The 12,256-nt window shown below is 34.3% G+C and overlaps 1 protein-coding gene across 1 annotated transcript; it reads left to right on the top strand.

Annotated features, from left to right (window-relative positions):
- Positions 1-1,627: 1,627 nt before the first annotated feature.
- On the top strand, positions 1,628-11,873 carry HAP6 (ribophorin II (RPN2) family protein). Its single transcript, XM_086558305.1, has 18 exons — positions 1,628-1,861; positions 1,940-2,213; positions 2,292-2,354; positions 2,436-2,505; positions 3,101-3,165; positions 3,965-4,019; positions 4,760-4,887; positions 5,041-5,156; positions 5,508-5,577; positions 7,939-8,043; positions 8,205-8,294; positions 8,396-8,544; positions 8,873-8,984; positions 9,065-9,148; positions 9,987-10,067; positions 10,150-10,374; positions 11,132-11,254; positions 11,363-11,873. Exons 1-18 carry the CDS (start codon positions 1,722-1,724, stop codon positions 11,477-11,479), a joined length of 2,067 nt encoding a protein of 688 aa, XP_086414431.1. The 5' UTR covers positions 1,628-1,721; the 3' UTR covers positions 11,480-11,873.
- The last annotated feature ends 383 nt before the right edge of the window (positions 11,874-12,256 follow it).

Here is a 12,256-nt window from a genome sequence, read left to right as displayed (position 1 = left end):
TTCTCATAATAACCATAATAATACTAATTATTATAACAATAATAAATCAGATGACTTATTTGTCCCAGTCGTTATCTTTACCAAGTTGAGCCATTTTTCCCACACAATATATATCATTTTTAAATATATATTTAACTAAGTTTGATTTTCTATACATTCTTTACAATACTATTGCGGTTTTTTTTTAAAGACTATTGCGTTTTTTTTTTAAAGATACTATTTCGTTATACTTCATAATTGTTGGAATTGGCATCAAACTAACGTATGATTAATTTATTTAACTTTTGTTATTTTTTTTCTTTGACAACATTAACAATCATGTCCAATAGATTTGATGTTGAGGAAAACGAGATTGGAGATGCAGTAAAAGTTTTACTGTTAACAATAATTATTTGTGTTTTACTCCTTTTATGGAAAGTGGCTTTAGGTGTCTAGACCTAAACAAATGTATGTTTACTGTTTAACATATCACTGTTTTAAATTCAGTAAAGATATTAAACCATGTCATTACATTTTTTAGCCAATATGTTTTGTTATTGAAATACTTACTTCTTACAAAGACACTGTTATAATTTCCATTTTAAATACATTAATGCAACACATGTCAGTAATTATTACTACTATCAGTAAATCCAAAAAATGCATCCTCATAAAAAAAAAGGTTTTCTTAACTTTTAAATAATGAACGTTATATATAATCACATTCCCTTTAGAAAACGGATTGTGGTAGGAAGAAAACTTGAGACTCATCTGACGGTATTGGGTAAATGGATTGTTGTTCGGAGTCATACAAATGTACTATTTAAGATAGTGATAGTACCCATATCTATATATTATTACATACTATTTGAACACATATAGCTAAACCGTTTGTTTGGGTTATCTAGAAATACCATAAAATCATATGAAAAAAATGGTGTAGTTAGTTTTATTGAGCTACACCAATATCTTAGTGATCTTCCATCATTTTTTTTTTACCGAGTAGATGTTTGTTAAAAAAAAAAAAAAAATCAGCTTTGAAGTAGTGTTAGGATGTAATTGTTTATTACACTTTCAAAATATGATAATCCAATTGTTTGATCAATTTTCTAATAAATAAAAATTTATAAAAAACCCTTAGTACATGTTGAGACAAAACAAAAAACGTTGGCGAACAAGGAGACAACATTGTAATTTATTTTTTACATTGTAATTTATTTTATAAGTTTCCATTTATAGCCTTTTATCTAACTGGTTTAGTATAAAACCCTTTTTTACAATTTCCATATTAAATGCATTAATGGGACACGTGGCTTTTATCTAACTAAAACATTTGTAATCTAAAAAAAAGGTCTTCTTAAAAGTTTTTTTTTTAAATAATTTCCATATTAAATGCATTAATGGGACCGTTTAAAAGTAGTAAAGTATTAGTCCTATGAGGAATCAAAAACATTTGTAATCATAAAAAAAAGGTCTTCTTAAGTTTTAAGTTTTAAATACTGAACTATATATAATCACATTCCCTTTAGAAAGTCTTTTTTAACATCCACGTGCACTAATGCTAGTTATACGTAAAGAAAATGCAACATATCAACCGAAATTTCGATGCCGGTTACTAGATATGCCGCGATATATATCGGCATTGACTGAAACGACTCACACACACACTCTTGAAAAAAAGGCGTCGTCTCGTCTGGAATTATTATTATTATTGTATAAAACCCTAGTAAGGGACTCGTTTTATGACAAGGATGAAAATGAGGACGTTGATTTCATTAATCATAATCGGATCCATCATTTCTTCTTCATCAACTCTTCAACCTATTACAAATCAAATCCATCGATCTGCTGCATTACAACTTTTCAACAACCCCGGATCAAGGTTTTAAATTTTTTACTTATTTTAATTACAAGATCAATTGCATTTTCTAATTTTTTTTTTTTTCTTATTATTCACCAGTTTAGAGGAAACGTATGAGGCGTTAAGAACATTTCAGGTTCTCGGCATAGAAACAGATGTTGATTTAACAACTGGGACTTGCCCACTTATTCTCAAGGCATTTCAGTCACCGTCTTCTAGTTTGAAGGATTTGTTTTATGCCCTTAGAGTTAACCAGCCTTTGAATTGTCAATTAGTTCTCGAGGGCATTGCTTCAAAGCTTCAAGCTGTTATTAAGGAATCAACTTCTTTACTTGACTTGTATTATTCAATTGGAAGTTTGCTCCTCATTAAGGTAATGTTTGCTTTTTGTCAATCTTTTCACACTCTTTAATAATAAGTTTTAACTAGGTTCTAAATTTTTTTTTCTCAGGATGGGGCTTCTGAAAGCAGTGTAGGTCTTGTGGATGCAGATTCAACTTTTCAATCCATCAAGGTAATTTTTTTTTTTTTGTTTAACAATGAATACCATTTCTTGAGATGAAGTATCATTTTATTCTTGTTAAATTATTGGCAGGCTCTCAGTCAAAGTGATGGAAGATGGCGTTATAGTTATAGTGGTGCTGAATCTAGCACTTATGCTTCTGGTATTGATTCTCATCCTGAAATATATAGCATACAATCTAATTTTTTTGCCCTGAAACTCGCGGCCTTGAGTTTTCTTACACCTTTCTATCTCTTTTCATGTGCATATGCCTCTGTCGATGCACATGTTTGGTATAGGTTTGCTCTGGAATGTGAGCAAATAGGGGGTTTGATAGAATAACTTCATCCGCGATAGGGACACTGAACCCTAGACTCAACACCATAATCTCTTTGATAGTTCCCCTCATCTCATACATCCAATATACCCGAACCTAGCTCGTTTCCGATCGTTCTGCCCTGAAAAGAATCTGCATATTCTAAAACTTATACATTTTGAAGGGTTATAAATTTGACAGGGCTGTTTTGTTTTCTCTCTCTCTCTCTCTCTCTCTCTCTCGGTTACCTTATAAAAGATGAGCCAGTAACACATTAAATGGGCGGGAGGTTGTAGCATAGGTGGGGAATGGCAGTAAGTGGTTAAAGTTTTCTCAGTTCTCTATTCATGTCAGACAGAGGCACGTCAATGTGTATGTGTATATCTGTGAGTGAATGAAATTCTTGAAAGTAATCTTTGTGGCAATGCAATATCTCTTACAGGACTAGCACTTGAAGCACTTGCTGGAGTTGTTTCATTAGCTTCCTCAGAAATTGACGAGTCAATGGTAAGAGATTGGAAATTACGTAAAATGTTTGGTAATAGTTGTTACAAAGGACAAGGTGATTAAATAGCTATGACGGTTATAATGGTGTTATAGTGCATAAGATGCAAAGTCTCTTTTCTAGAAAATAATTATCTAAGATGGATTAAATTGGAAAACAGAAAGTGAAAGTTGAATTTGAGAGTTAGATTTAACAGTGTTATTGAAATCACCAAAGGAAATAAAAGCAATCTACAAGTTTAAATTCAATTTGTTGTTTAGGACTTTATTTCAGTAAATGTCCCTTGTTTCTTCGGTAAATGGTTATTTATAAATGGTTGGACATTTTGTTTGGTGGTCCTTATTGGCGTAAGGATAGAGATAATTTTCTAAGCCTTGGTTTACTGACGAGAAGAAGCTACAACAAAAATTAAGTCTGACCATTTAGTTATCCATGCAAAGAACTTATGCTGTTGACCTCTTACAATTATTTTATATTCCAGTTTGTTGTGCATAGTCTTCATCTTCATCTCTATGTTTGTGATTGTTTATTTTACCTTTCTTAAGATTTTTTTGGTGGATGTAAAAATTGGAAATTTTGTATTAATTGGAAAAAGGCATTTACAGTAGTGCCCCTTCTCTTTTGTGATGGTAAAACATATTGGAAGTCGACACAAAGATCCCGTTCTTGACCCATGGTTGACCTTTTATGTGTAGAATTTATCACATTGTTTTTTCATATGACTATTGTAATATCTATCACTTGTTGGTCTTTCAGCGAATTTTTCTACTGTTAATTTTTAATACCAGCTTTTACTGGCAGATTGGTACAGTAAAGAATGACGTGTTGAAGCTTTTTGACAGTCTTGAGAAATATGGTATGTTCTCTTTTACCAATAGTCAGAGACCAACCATTTTGTATTTCCTTTTGCACTTATGCAGCTGTTCATTCCATTAATTCTCCACATAATATCCCTACTTTGAACATCTATAGCTTGCTTTAGTCGGATTACCTATTCTTCTGATCTACATTAATGAATAATGATTACAGATCACTCTGTCAAAGTCATATTCAGCACCAGGCCTTTATTTAGAACGTGTGATTAGTAATGTTCCATATGATAGTTGTCAGAACTATGTCAGTTGCTTTTGCATCACCGGTTTTCATCCTTTGCCTTTTATTGTTATATGTATATAGGATCAGCCAATTATGAACTGCAGGAATGTCGCCTATGCACTTTAATCTATTTTAGTATCACATCATATGCACTATAGTTGGGAAGCTCCATAACCACCAGAATTGAAGTTTGGTCACAGGAAACTGGTTCCTGCGATATATGTCAATTGGCAGGTGTGTGCAAGGGACATGAGAAAAATGAATATTGTTAGGTTAGGGCATGAGAAAATACATAATGGAACCAACCCAGTTCGGCCTGTGTGGCTCTTGTCAAAAACACTTTTTACAGATATTGCCTGATTTTTCATGTTCCAAAAATTGTTTGGCCATCATGATACTCATATCTCTAGTTTTCAACAAAACCAATTCTGCAAACCCTAGCTGAATTTAAACTTTTCTGTATTCACCCTGTGCATTAAAACACTTTGGCTTATTAAATAGATGATGGATCCTTCTACTTCGATGAGAGACTTGTGGACGCAGATGAACATCATAATGCTCTTTCAACCACGTCATCAGTAGTGCGTGGGTTAACAGCATTTGCCGCAGTTACTCCAGGGAAGCTAGATGTAAGTTAGAGGAATGTCAAGGTGGCTATTCATGTACTTAGCTGTTGACTGAGGCTTTTCTTTCAAAAGTTTCAGTTTGCATATGATGGTGAAGTCTTCACCTTTTCTCTTCTCCATTATGTTGCTATCTGAGGCTTTGTTTTGAATTCGTAGCTTCCAGGAGATAAATTGTTGGGTTTGGCAAAGTTTTTCCTCGGCATTGGAGTTCCAGGCAGTGCGAAAGACTTGTTTTACCAGATAGACTCCTTGGCTCACTTGGAGAACAATAGGTAAGTAAATCTGTGACATGTTTTAGTTGATCTTTCTTGTTTGTGTCTTTGGATTATCCACAGAGACATACCCATTCAATTTGACCCACACCTCATTCTTCTGTTCATGGATTATTCTCCTTGTTTCTATGTATCTTGACCAAGTTCGGATACCAAAAGATTTACATTGTGAGCCACTCTGCATATGTTTATGTCTATTGTAATGAGAAATGCACTAATAATGTCTTGAAAAGCCTGAGTTTGAAAACTGTCCTTTTGACCTCTGGGTATTAACATTGATATATTTTCTTTAGTTGTAAGCTTTTTTCAGTGATTGGAAAGTTAACTGGTATTTTTTTTTCCCTGACACAGGGTCTCAATTCCTTTGGTTGTTTCTCTTCCAGCTACTGTGCTATCCTTAACGAAAAAGGACCTCCTCAAGGTGTGCAACTTAAAAGTAGATATATAGGGATATTACGACACTAAAAACTAAATGACACACGTTGTTGTGTGCACATGGAAAAGAGTTTGGAGCTGGTTTTTTTGTGTGAGGATGTTCTCCTCATGATGAATATCATCCTCATGAAAATTAAGCCTATTTGAAAATGTTTAGCTTCGTTAGAAGTTGTGTTCAAGTTTAAGATTTATCTAACAGTCCACATGTTCAATTTTACAACGATCTTTTGCCAAGGTTAGACACATTCAAATGGGATATTTTTTTTGTAAGGATGATCTCCATGATGTGGAAGGCATATCCCCAAAAATTAGGCTTTGTCTTCTACATGTGCCCCACAAAACATTTGTTATTTTAGTGTGTCATAATATCCTTCCCCATAGCCCATATTTTAGTGGGAGATGATTATTTTTTTTCTCATTGTAAGGAGATTCTTTTTCGTTTTATATTTTCCTTATCAAAATGATCCCCACAGTTTTCCTTGAACGGTAAATGTATATATATGTTGTAATCTTTATAGGTCTTAATTATTGATATACTATATACTGTATAAAATATCTTATTTATTGGTACTTTTCCAATAGATTAATCTTATTGCCTCTCTTTTCTCTCTTATAGCCTAGAGGCATTTTTTTTTTTTTAATTTTATTTTGAGAATTCATTGCAATGATTTTTTTCGAATGATTTGGATTATTGTCACCATTGCCTGTGGCACATTTTGTATGTCAAAATTGCGGTCCTTTTTTTAAAATAAATTGAGAATTGTCTTTTGATACTACTAGTCACAATGCCTTTGCTTTGCACATGGTCCATAAAGTATCTAATGGTTTAACAATTTAAAACTGATTAGCGAATTAATTTTTTTTTGATACTTGAGATGCTAAAAATTTGTGAAGGGAAATATACGAAGTGTGCTTTAACTGACACTTGACCTATGTGGTTGTGGATATTACTAGTTTGGTCAGTTTTTTCTTTGTGCATATTTTGAAAGTCAATGTCAAAGGAGAGGCCAACAAAATAATGAAGATTTGTAGGCTCCACACATTGTTTTGGCCTTTTTTTTCTCGTTAAATGTGTGTATTTGAATGATGAAAAACAAAACCAGCGAACTTAGTGCTCAGACACGTGTGCTAAAGTGTGAGGGTTGTAGATAAGACAAAACAGCATTTAAATGGTTTAGATGGACTGGCTTCAACTTTCAACAATTCCTATGGCTCCAATGCAAAGTATCACACATTATTGTTGACATGCTTTACTAGTCACATTCATATGGATTTTTATAAAACTGTAAGATTAGGTGTGATCATCATCATCATCATCATTGTTATTGTTATTAATTGTAATAATTGTTATCGAGAGCACTATTTTCTTTGTTATTATTATTATTATTATTATTATTTTAATTGATTTTTTGCAAAAACTTAAAGCAACAAGTGATGAACATATTTGAAAGGGAGAGTGGTTCTGTGTGATTCTATATTTTGAATTTGAAATGATGTGGTTGAGGCGTCTTTGATTGTTATTCCTCCCTCTGTTTCTCTAAGTAATAGAAAATATGACATTTTTTCCATTTTGGTGTAGAACTTTGAGTCTAAAATATCATTATTGCATATCATTTACTATTTGACCATTTTGAAACCTTTTCTTTTAATGTTCTATAGCATTTCCTTTGTAAATATTTCTAATTCATGAAGAAGGATCTTTATGAATCATATGATCAGACTTGGACACAAGTTAGTTTGTGGCTTTGTGCATATTACCATTTTTCTCATTTTCCCCAAGTCACAATTACATGGATACGCTGTCAGTCAGTCCTGATGCCGCGATCTATGTGAATTGTGAAGTAGGACACAGGGACACAACTAATTAATAAGAAAACTGGTAATATTCTTTAGTTACTCAACTAATTCTTGGGCTCAAGACCGTACTATGTGTCTCCTCACAAATTAATAACTAGGAAAGGTGCATATCATAGAGTTGTAATAGATGATTTGCTTAGTCTTTTAGGGCATAGAAGAAACCCTAGTTTAAAGTCGAATGCACTGTGTCCGTGTGTCGAACACGAGTGTCTATGTGTCCGACACGGATTCTTTTAAGAAGACGAAGTGTCGGTGTTACTTAGCATTTTTCTATTGAATACAATTACATTTAGACATTGTTAGCATTGTAGCTCTGCTGTATGGAATGTTTTTGGACCAACATCAATTTTGAACTGTATCACATATACACATTGTTACTTCATTTACTTTGTATTGTTCAGGTTAAGGTGATTACATACTGTTTGACAACTTTAATTACCTGCCAAACTCTGTATAAACACTCTACACTTTGTCACTTCTTGTTTGTCAGGTAAAGGTGAATACCGTACTGGGATCGGATGCACCTCCTGTAACGGTGAAACTTGTGCAAGCTTTCAGCTCTGGCAAGAAAAATACTCCTGTACTTGAAAACCAGGTAAATACTGAAAAACGTTATTTCTGATCCTTCCCTCTTTGTGCAGATTTCTTGTTTGTATCATATTATGTTCATAGTCAGAACTTACCAATTACCATAGGCGATTGGATATATTTTCCTCCTTCCAACATATTGTGCGTCTTTGACTCTTTCCATCGCAGGAGCTCAAGTTTGATCCGAAGACCTCAGTCCATTATTTGGATATAACGGCATTGAGTATTGATGTTGGGAAGTACATATTTGTCTTTCGGGTAATTTTTCTAATTCTTTTTTCCTGCTAAAGCTAATGTTGGTCTGACCTAGTTCATGGGTATGTTTGTTTTTTATGAATTAATTTGTTCGTGCAATTTAGATATCCCTTCAAGATCCTGAGGATAAGAAGATCTACACAACTGGTGGTCAAACACATGTACCTGTATTTGTCACTGGTTTCATCAATGTTGATAGTGCAGAAATAGCGGTACTGGACAATGATCTTGGAAGCGTAGAGGCCAAGCAAAAGTAATGTCTCATTTCTTCCTGGATTATATATACTTCACTTGATTTATCTATGATGTATTCAAAAGGCAGAACAGATAATTGAGAAATGGCATGAATTGAATACATTTTGATCGGTTAAGAATATAGCATTTATTATCATTCATCAGTAAAACATGTAAATTGGTTCCAGAATATTATAATGTAAACTGATGTGTTTAGATGGATAGCCAGGATAGGCTTCTGTATGCTTGGGGTTATGTCACTAATGCATGTGTTACTGCTTTGAAAATTATTGTGTTTCCATCCAAATAACTGAAAACTGAACATCTATTATGGGTATTTTATTCAGGTTAGATTTATCGGGTCAAAATGCTTTGACCCTGTCAGCAACTCATCTGCAGAAGTTGCGTCTAACATTTCAGTTGACATCTCCTCTGGGTCATTCTTTTAAGCCACATCAGGTCTTTGATCAACTTTCCAGGCTACTTCAGGATAATGCTTTTTTTACGTGTTAACTGATTCAAATTTTATGTTCTTGTAGGTGTTCCTCAAATTGAGCCATGAAAGCAAAGTGGAACATATCTTTGTAGTTGGAAACTCTGGGAAACAGTTTGAGATAATATTGGTTAAGTTTCTTCATTCAGTCTTATTTATTATCTATTGTGACATCATTATATGGATAAGATGCAAATACACCATGGTGTTTTTTTATTAATGACATATTGATTTTTTCCGCCTCACTTTTATAATCAATTGGTTTCTATCCTTTTTTAAAACTAGACACAAAATAAATGTTCCTGAAGAAAGTAAACACTTAATTAAAAAATTGCTAGTCATAAATGGCAGACAATAGTAAGAGACTAAGAGTTGATTTCAGACTAGTTGTTGAAATTAGTGGGGCTTATGAGTTTTTCCTGCAGACAACCTGCCAGCAATAGCTAGCTAGTCGAGAGAGGAGAAAAAGAAATGTGATATGTGTATCTTGTGTTCTCATGCTAATATAAAAGAATAAATCTCCTACTGCTGGTTTTAGCAGCATTTGCTCCGTGAAAGATGCAATTGTGTGGTAGTCTGCTGGAGAGGTTAAAATTTGTGGCACATGGTTAAATGTCGTGTTGTAGGTGTGCATTAGCATTTTGGGTCCTTTGACTGCTTTGCTGCTCTGATCTATAGCCCGATCGAGGGAAATACCAGACATTTGAATGCTCTTTTTAATTTACCTTATCATAGTATGTCGACGTTTCTGACGTGGAGTACACTGGTGTTTAACCAAAAGGGTTCTTTAAGAATGGAGTGTTCACACTTTGCATCTATTGCATTTTGATGTGCTGCTTCTGTTCAATCTTTGAAACACCTAAAGTTCCTGTGGACATATCGTTAATAATATATTCTCGCTGCTATTCTGGACATATTACTTATTCTCAGCTTTTCTCATAGTTGGAATATTTTCTGTTGGGTTACAGGACTTTCTTGGTCTGGTTGAGAAGTTCTACTATCTATCAGGAAAGTACGAAATGCAACTCACTGTTGGTGATGCTGCCATGGTAAGTATTGGCTTACTCCCTTAATGTTTGGCCTCTATGTGGAAATTTAGGCAATTTGAGTATGTTTATTTTAATTTTGCAGGAAAACTCGTTCTTACAAGCTTTAGGCCATGTTGAGTTGGATCTGCCAGAACCACCAGAGAAGGCAACACGTCCTCCTCCTCAACCTATGGACCCTTCTTCTATTTATGGACCCAAACAAGAGATAATGCACATCTTCAGGTCACCAGAAAAGCGTCCACCACGAGAGCTCTCTCTTATCTTCTTGGGTCTTACCGTTGTACCATTTGTTGGGTTCTTAATCGGGGTGCGTTTTTTTTTACCTTGGTTTTTGTTTGTTTGTTTGTTTTGTTATTGCATTTACCAAACATACGTCTTTCTGGGAACATGTAGAATAGTTCCCCTCAGACCCTAAATCTTGAAAGCTAAACTTGACTTTGAATTATCTTGAGCTTGATGGCTCAACATCTTATGTGTACCTAATTGGGTTCTTATTGTCATTGTTTTGGTGGCTTTAGTCATTGACTTACTCGTTTGGAATCGATCTGATTCCTTTGTTATATTTGACTTTTTTTTGGAATTTATTTAGTTTAATCTTTTTCCACAGAAGGAAGTGCTTGTATTTGTTTAAATTTGTTTCGGAGGCATTTTATGACAAACACCCTTATTTCCACTGATATTCGACCCTGTCATGAGGTCACATGAAATAAACGGGGTGAATTTTGGTTAGGATGAGTTCCAACTTCCAACATAATTTATGAAAAAAGATTCTATCAAATATTAGACGTCATGTTTGATGTGGCTAGAATGTTAGAGCTATCAGAACAAGTTGGTTTAGGTGAGGATGATATCCATCATCAAGAAATCACTTCTCCTAGATCAGCTCCAGACCCATCTCCTGGAATGGGTTAAAATTGGACGTGGAAAGGGGTCGTAGAGTAACCAACCCTGTTAAGTATGTAAATTGTCGATTATTTTGTGCTGTCCATATTTTTTTATTTCTTCAGCTCACTGTGCTCTTTACACACCAATTATTAACAATATGCACTTGAATTCTTACGCAGCTGTTACGTCTTGGAGTGAACCTAAAAAATTTCCCTACCTCAGCAATACCAGCTACATTTTCCTTACTCTTCCACACTGGCCTGGCAGCAGTTCTATCGCTTTATCTGCTTTTCTGGCTGAAGGTATTCTATTTATACTCTTATTTATAAATGGACTTTATCTCAACCTTATCAACCAGCTGCTGTTTGATGTCTTACTACATTTTGTTATCCTCATTTTGTTCTATGTAGTTGGATCTGTTCACTACATTGAAGGCACTTGGTTTCCTGGGAGTCTTCTTGTTTTTTGTTGGGCATAAAACCCTCTCCCATCTTGCATCAACATCGGCCAAGCTGAAATCTGCATGAGGATCAGAGGAAGTTACAGAAAAGATTATTCAAAGGAGGGGTTGAGATTTCAATTCAGTTTTGCACTAGGTGTCCTCTCACTCGAGTAGCATAGTCATAGTTTTCCTTTGAAATTTTTGTAAAAGGATCAAACGCTGTTTGCGAAGAGGATATAGTTTATGTCAGATTTAGATGGCTACTCTATCTCACTTGGTGCTCTGCAAAACCTTATGCACAGGCTCTCTTTCTTCCATGGATTGTGTCATATATGTATTGAAGTCACTAGGTGATCTCAAACCCTTGTACTGCTGCCACAAACGTAAATTGATTTCTCATATGTATTGAAGTCACTAGGTGATCTCAAACCCTTGTACTGCTGCCACAATCAATCACTTGGTCCTGTATTGCATCCTCACATTATGCCATTATGCTGAATTAGTTTAATAGCTCTATATACCTTTACTTTTATGACACTGTTTGCTCATCTTAGTTAAAATGAATGAACAGTCGAACATCCATTTATGTGACCGGGTGTATTTTTTTTTTTTTTTTTTTTTTTCTTTGATAGTGTATGGTTGTTTTGGATGAAGTACCACCAGTCGCCACTAGTTATGATGTTTTTGAGAGTTCAATGGTTTGAATAGGTCTAGCTGGTTGTTACATGGAATAGCAAATTGACTTTGGAAGTTAAATGAACTGATTTCAAGGTGATTTGAGCTTTAGCTAGAAATAACTGGGAATGTGTTAAAGGTTCTGATGGAGGCTTGTTCTTAAGATCATTCCAGCCTTGATGGAATA

Source organism: Coptis chinensis, chromosome 4 (genome assembly GCF_015680905.1).
Source record: "Coptis chinensis isolate HL-2020 chromosome 4, ASM1568090v1, whole genome shotgun sequence".
In the NCBI taxonomy this organism is placed as follows: domain Eukaryota; kingdom Viridiplantae; phylum Streptophyta; class Magnoliopsida; order Ranunculales; family Ranunculaceae; genus Coptis; species Coptis chinensis.
This window is presented reverse-complemented; position numbering and strand designations above follow the sequence as displayed.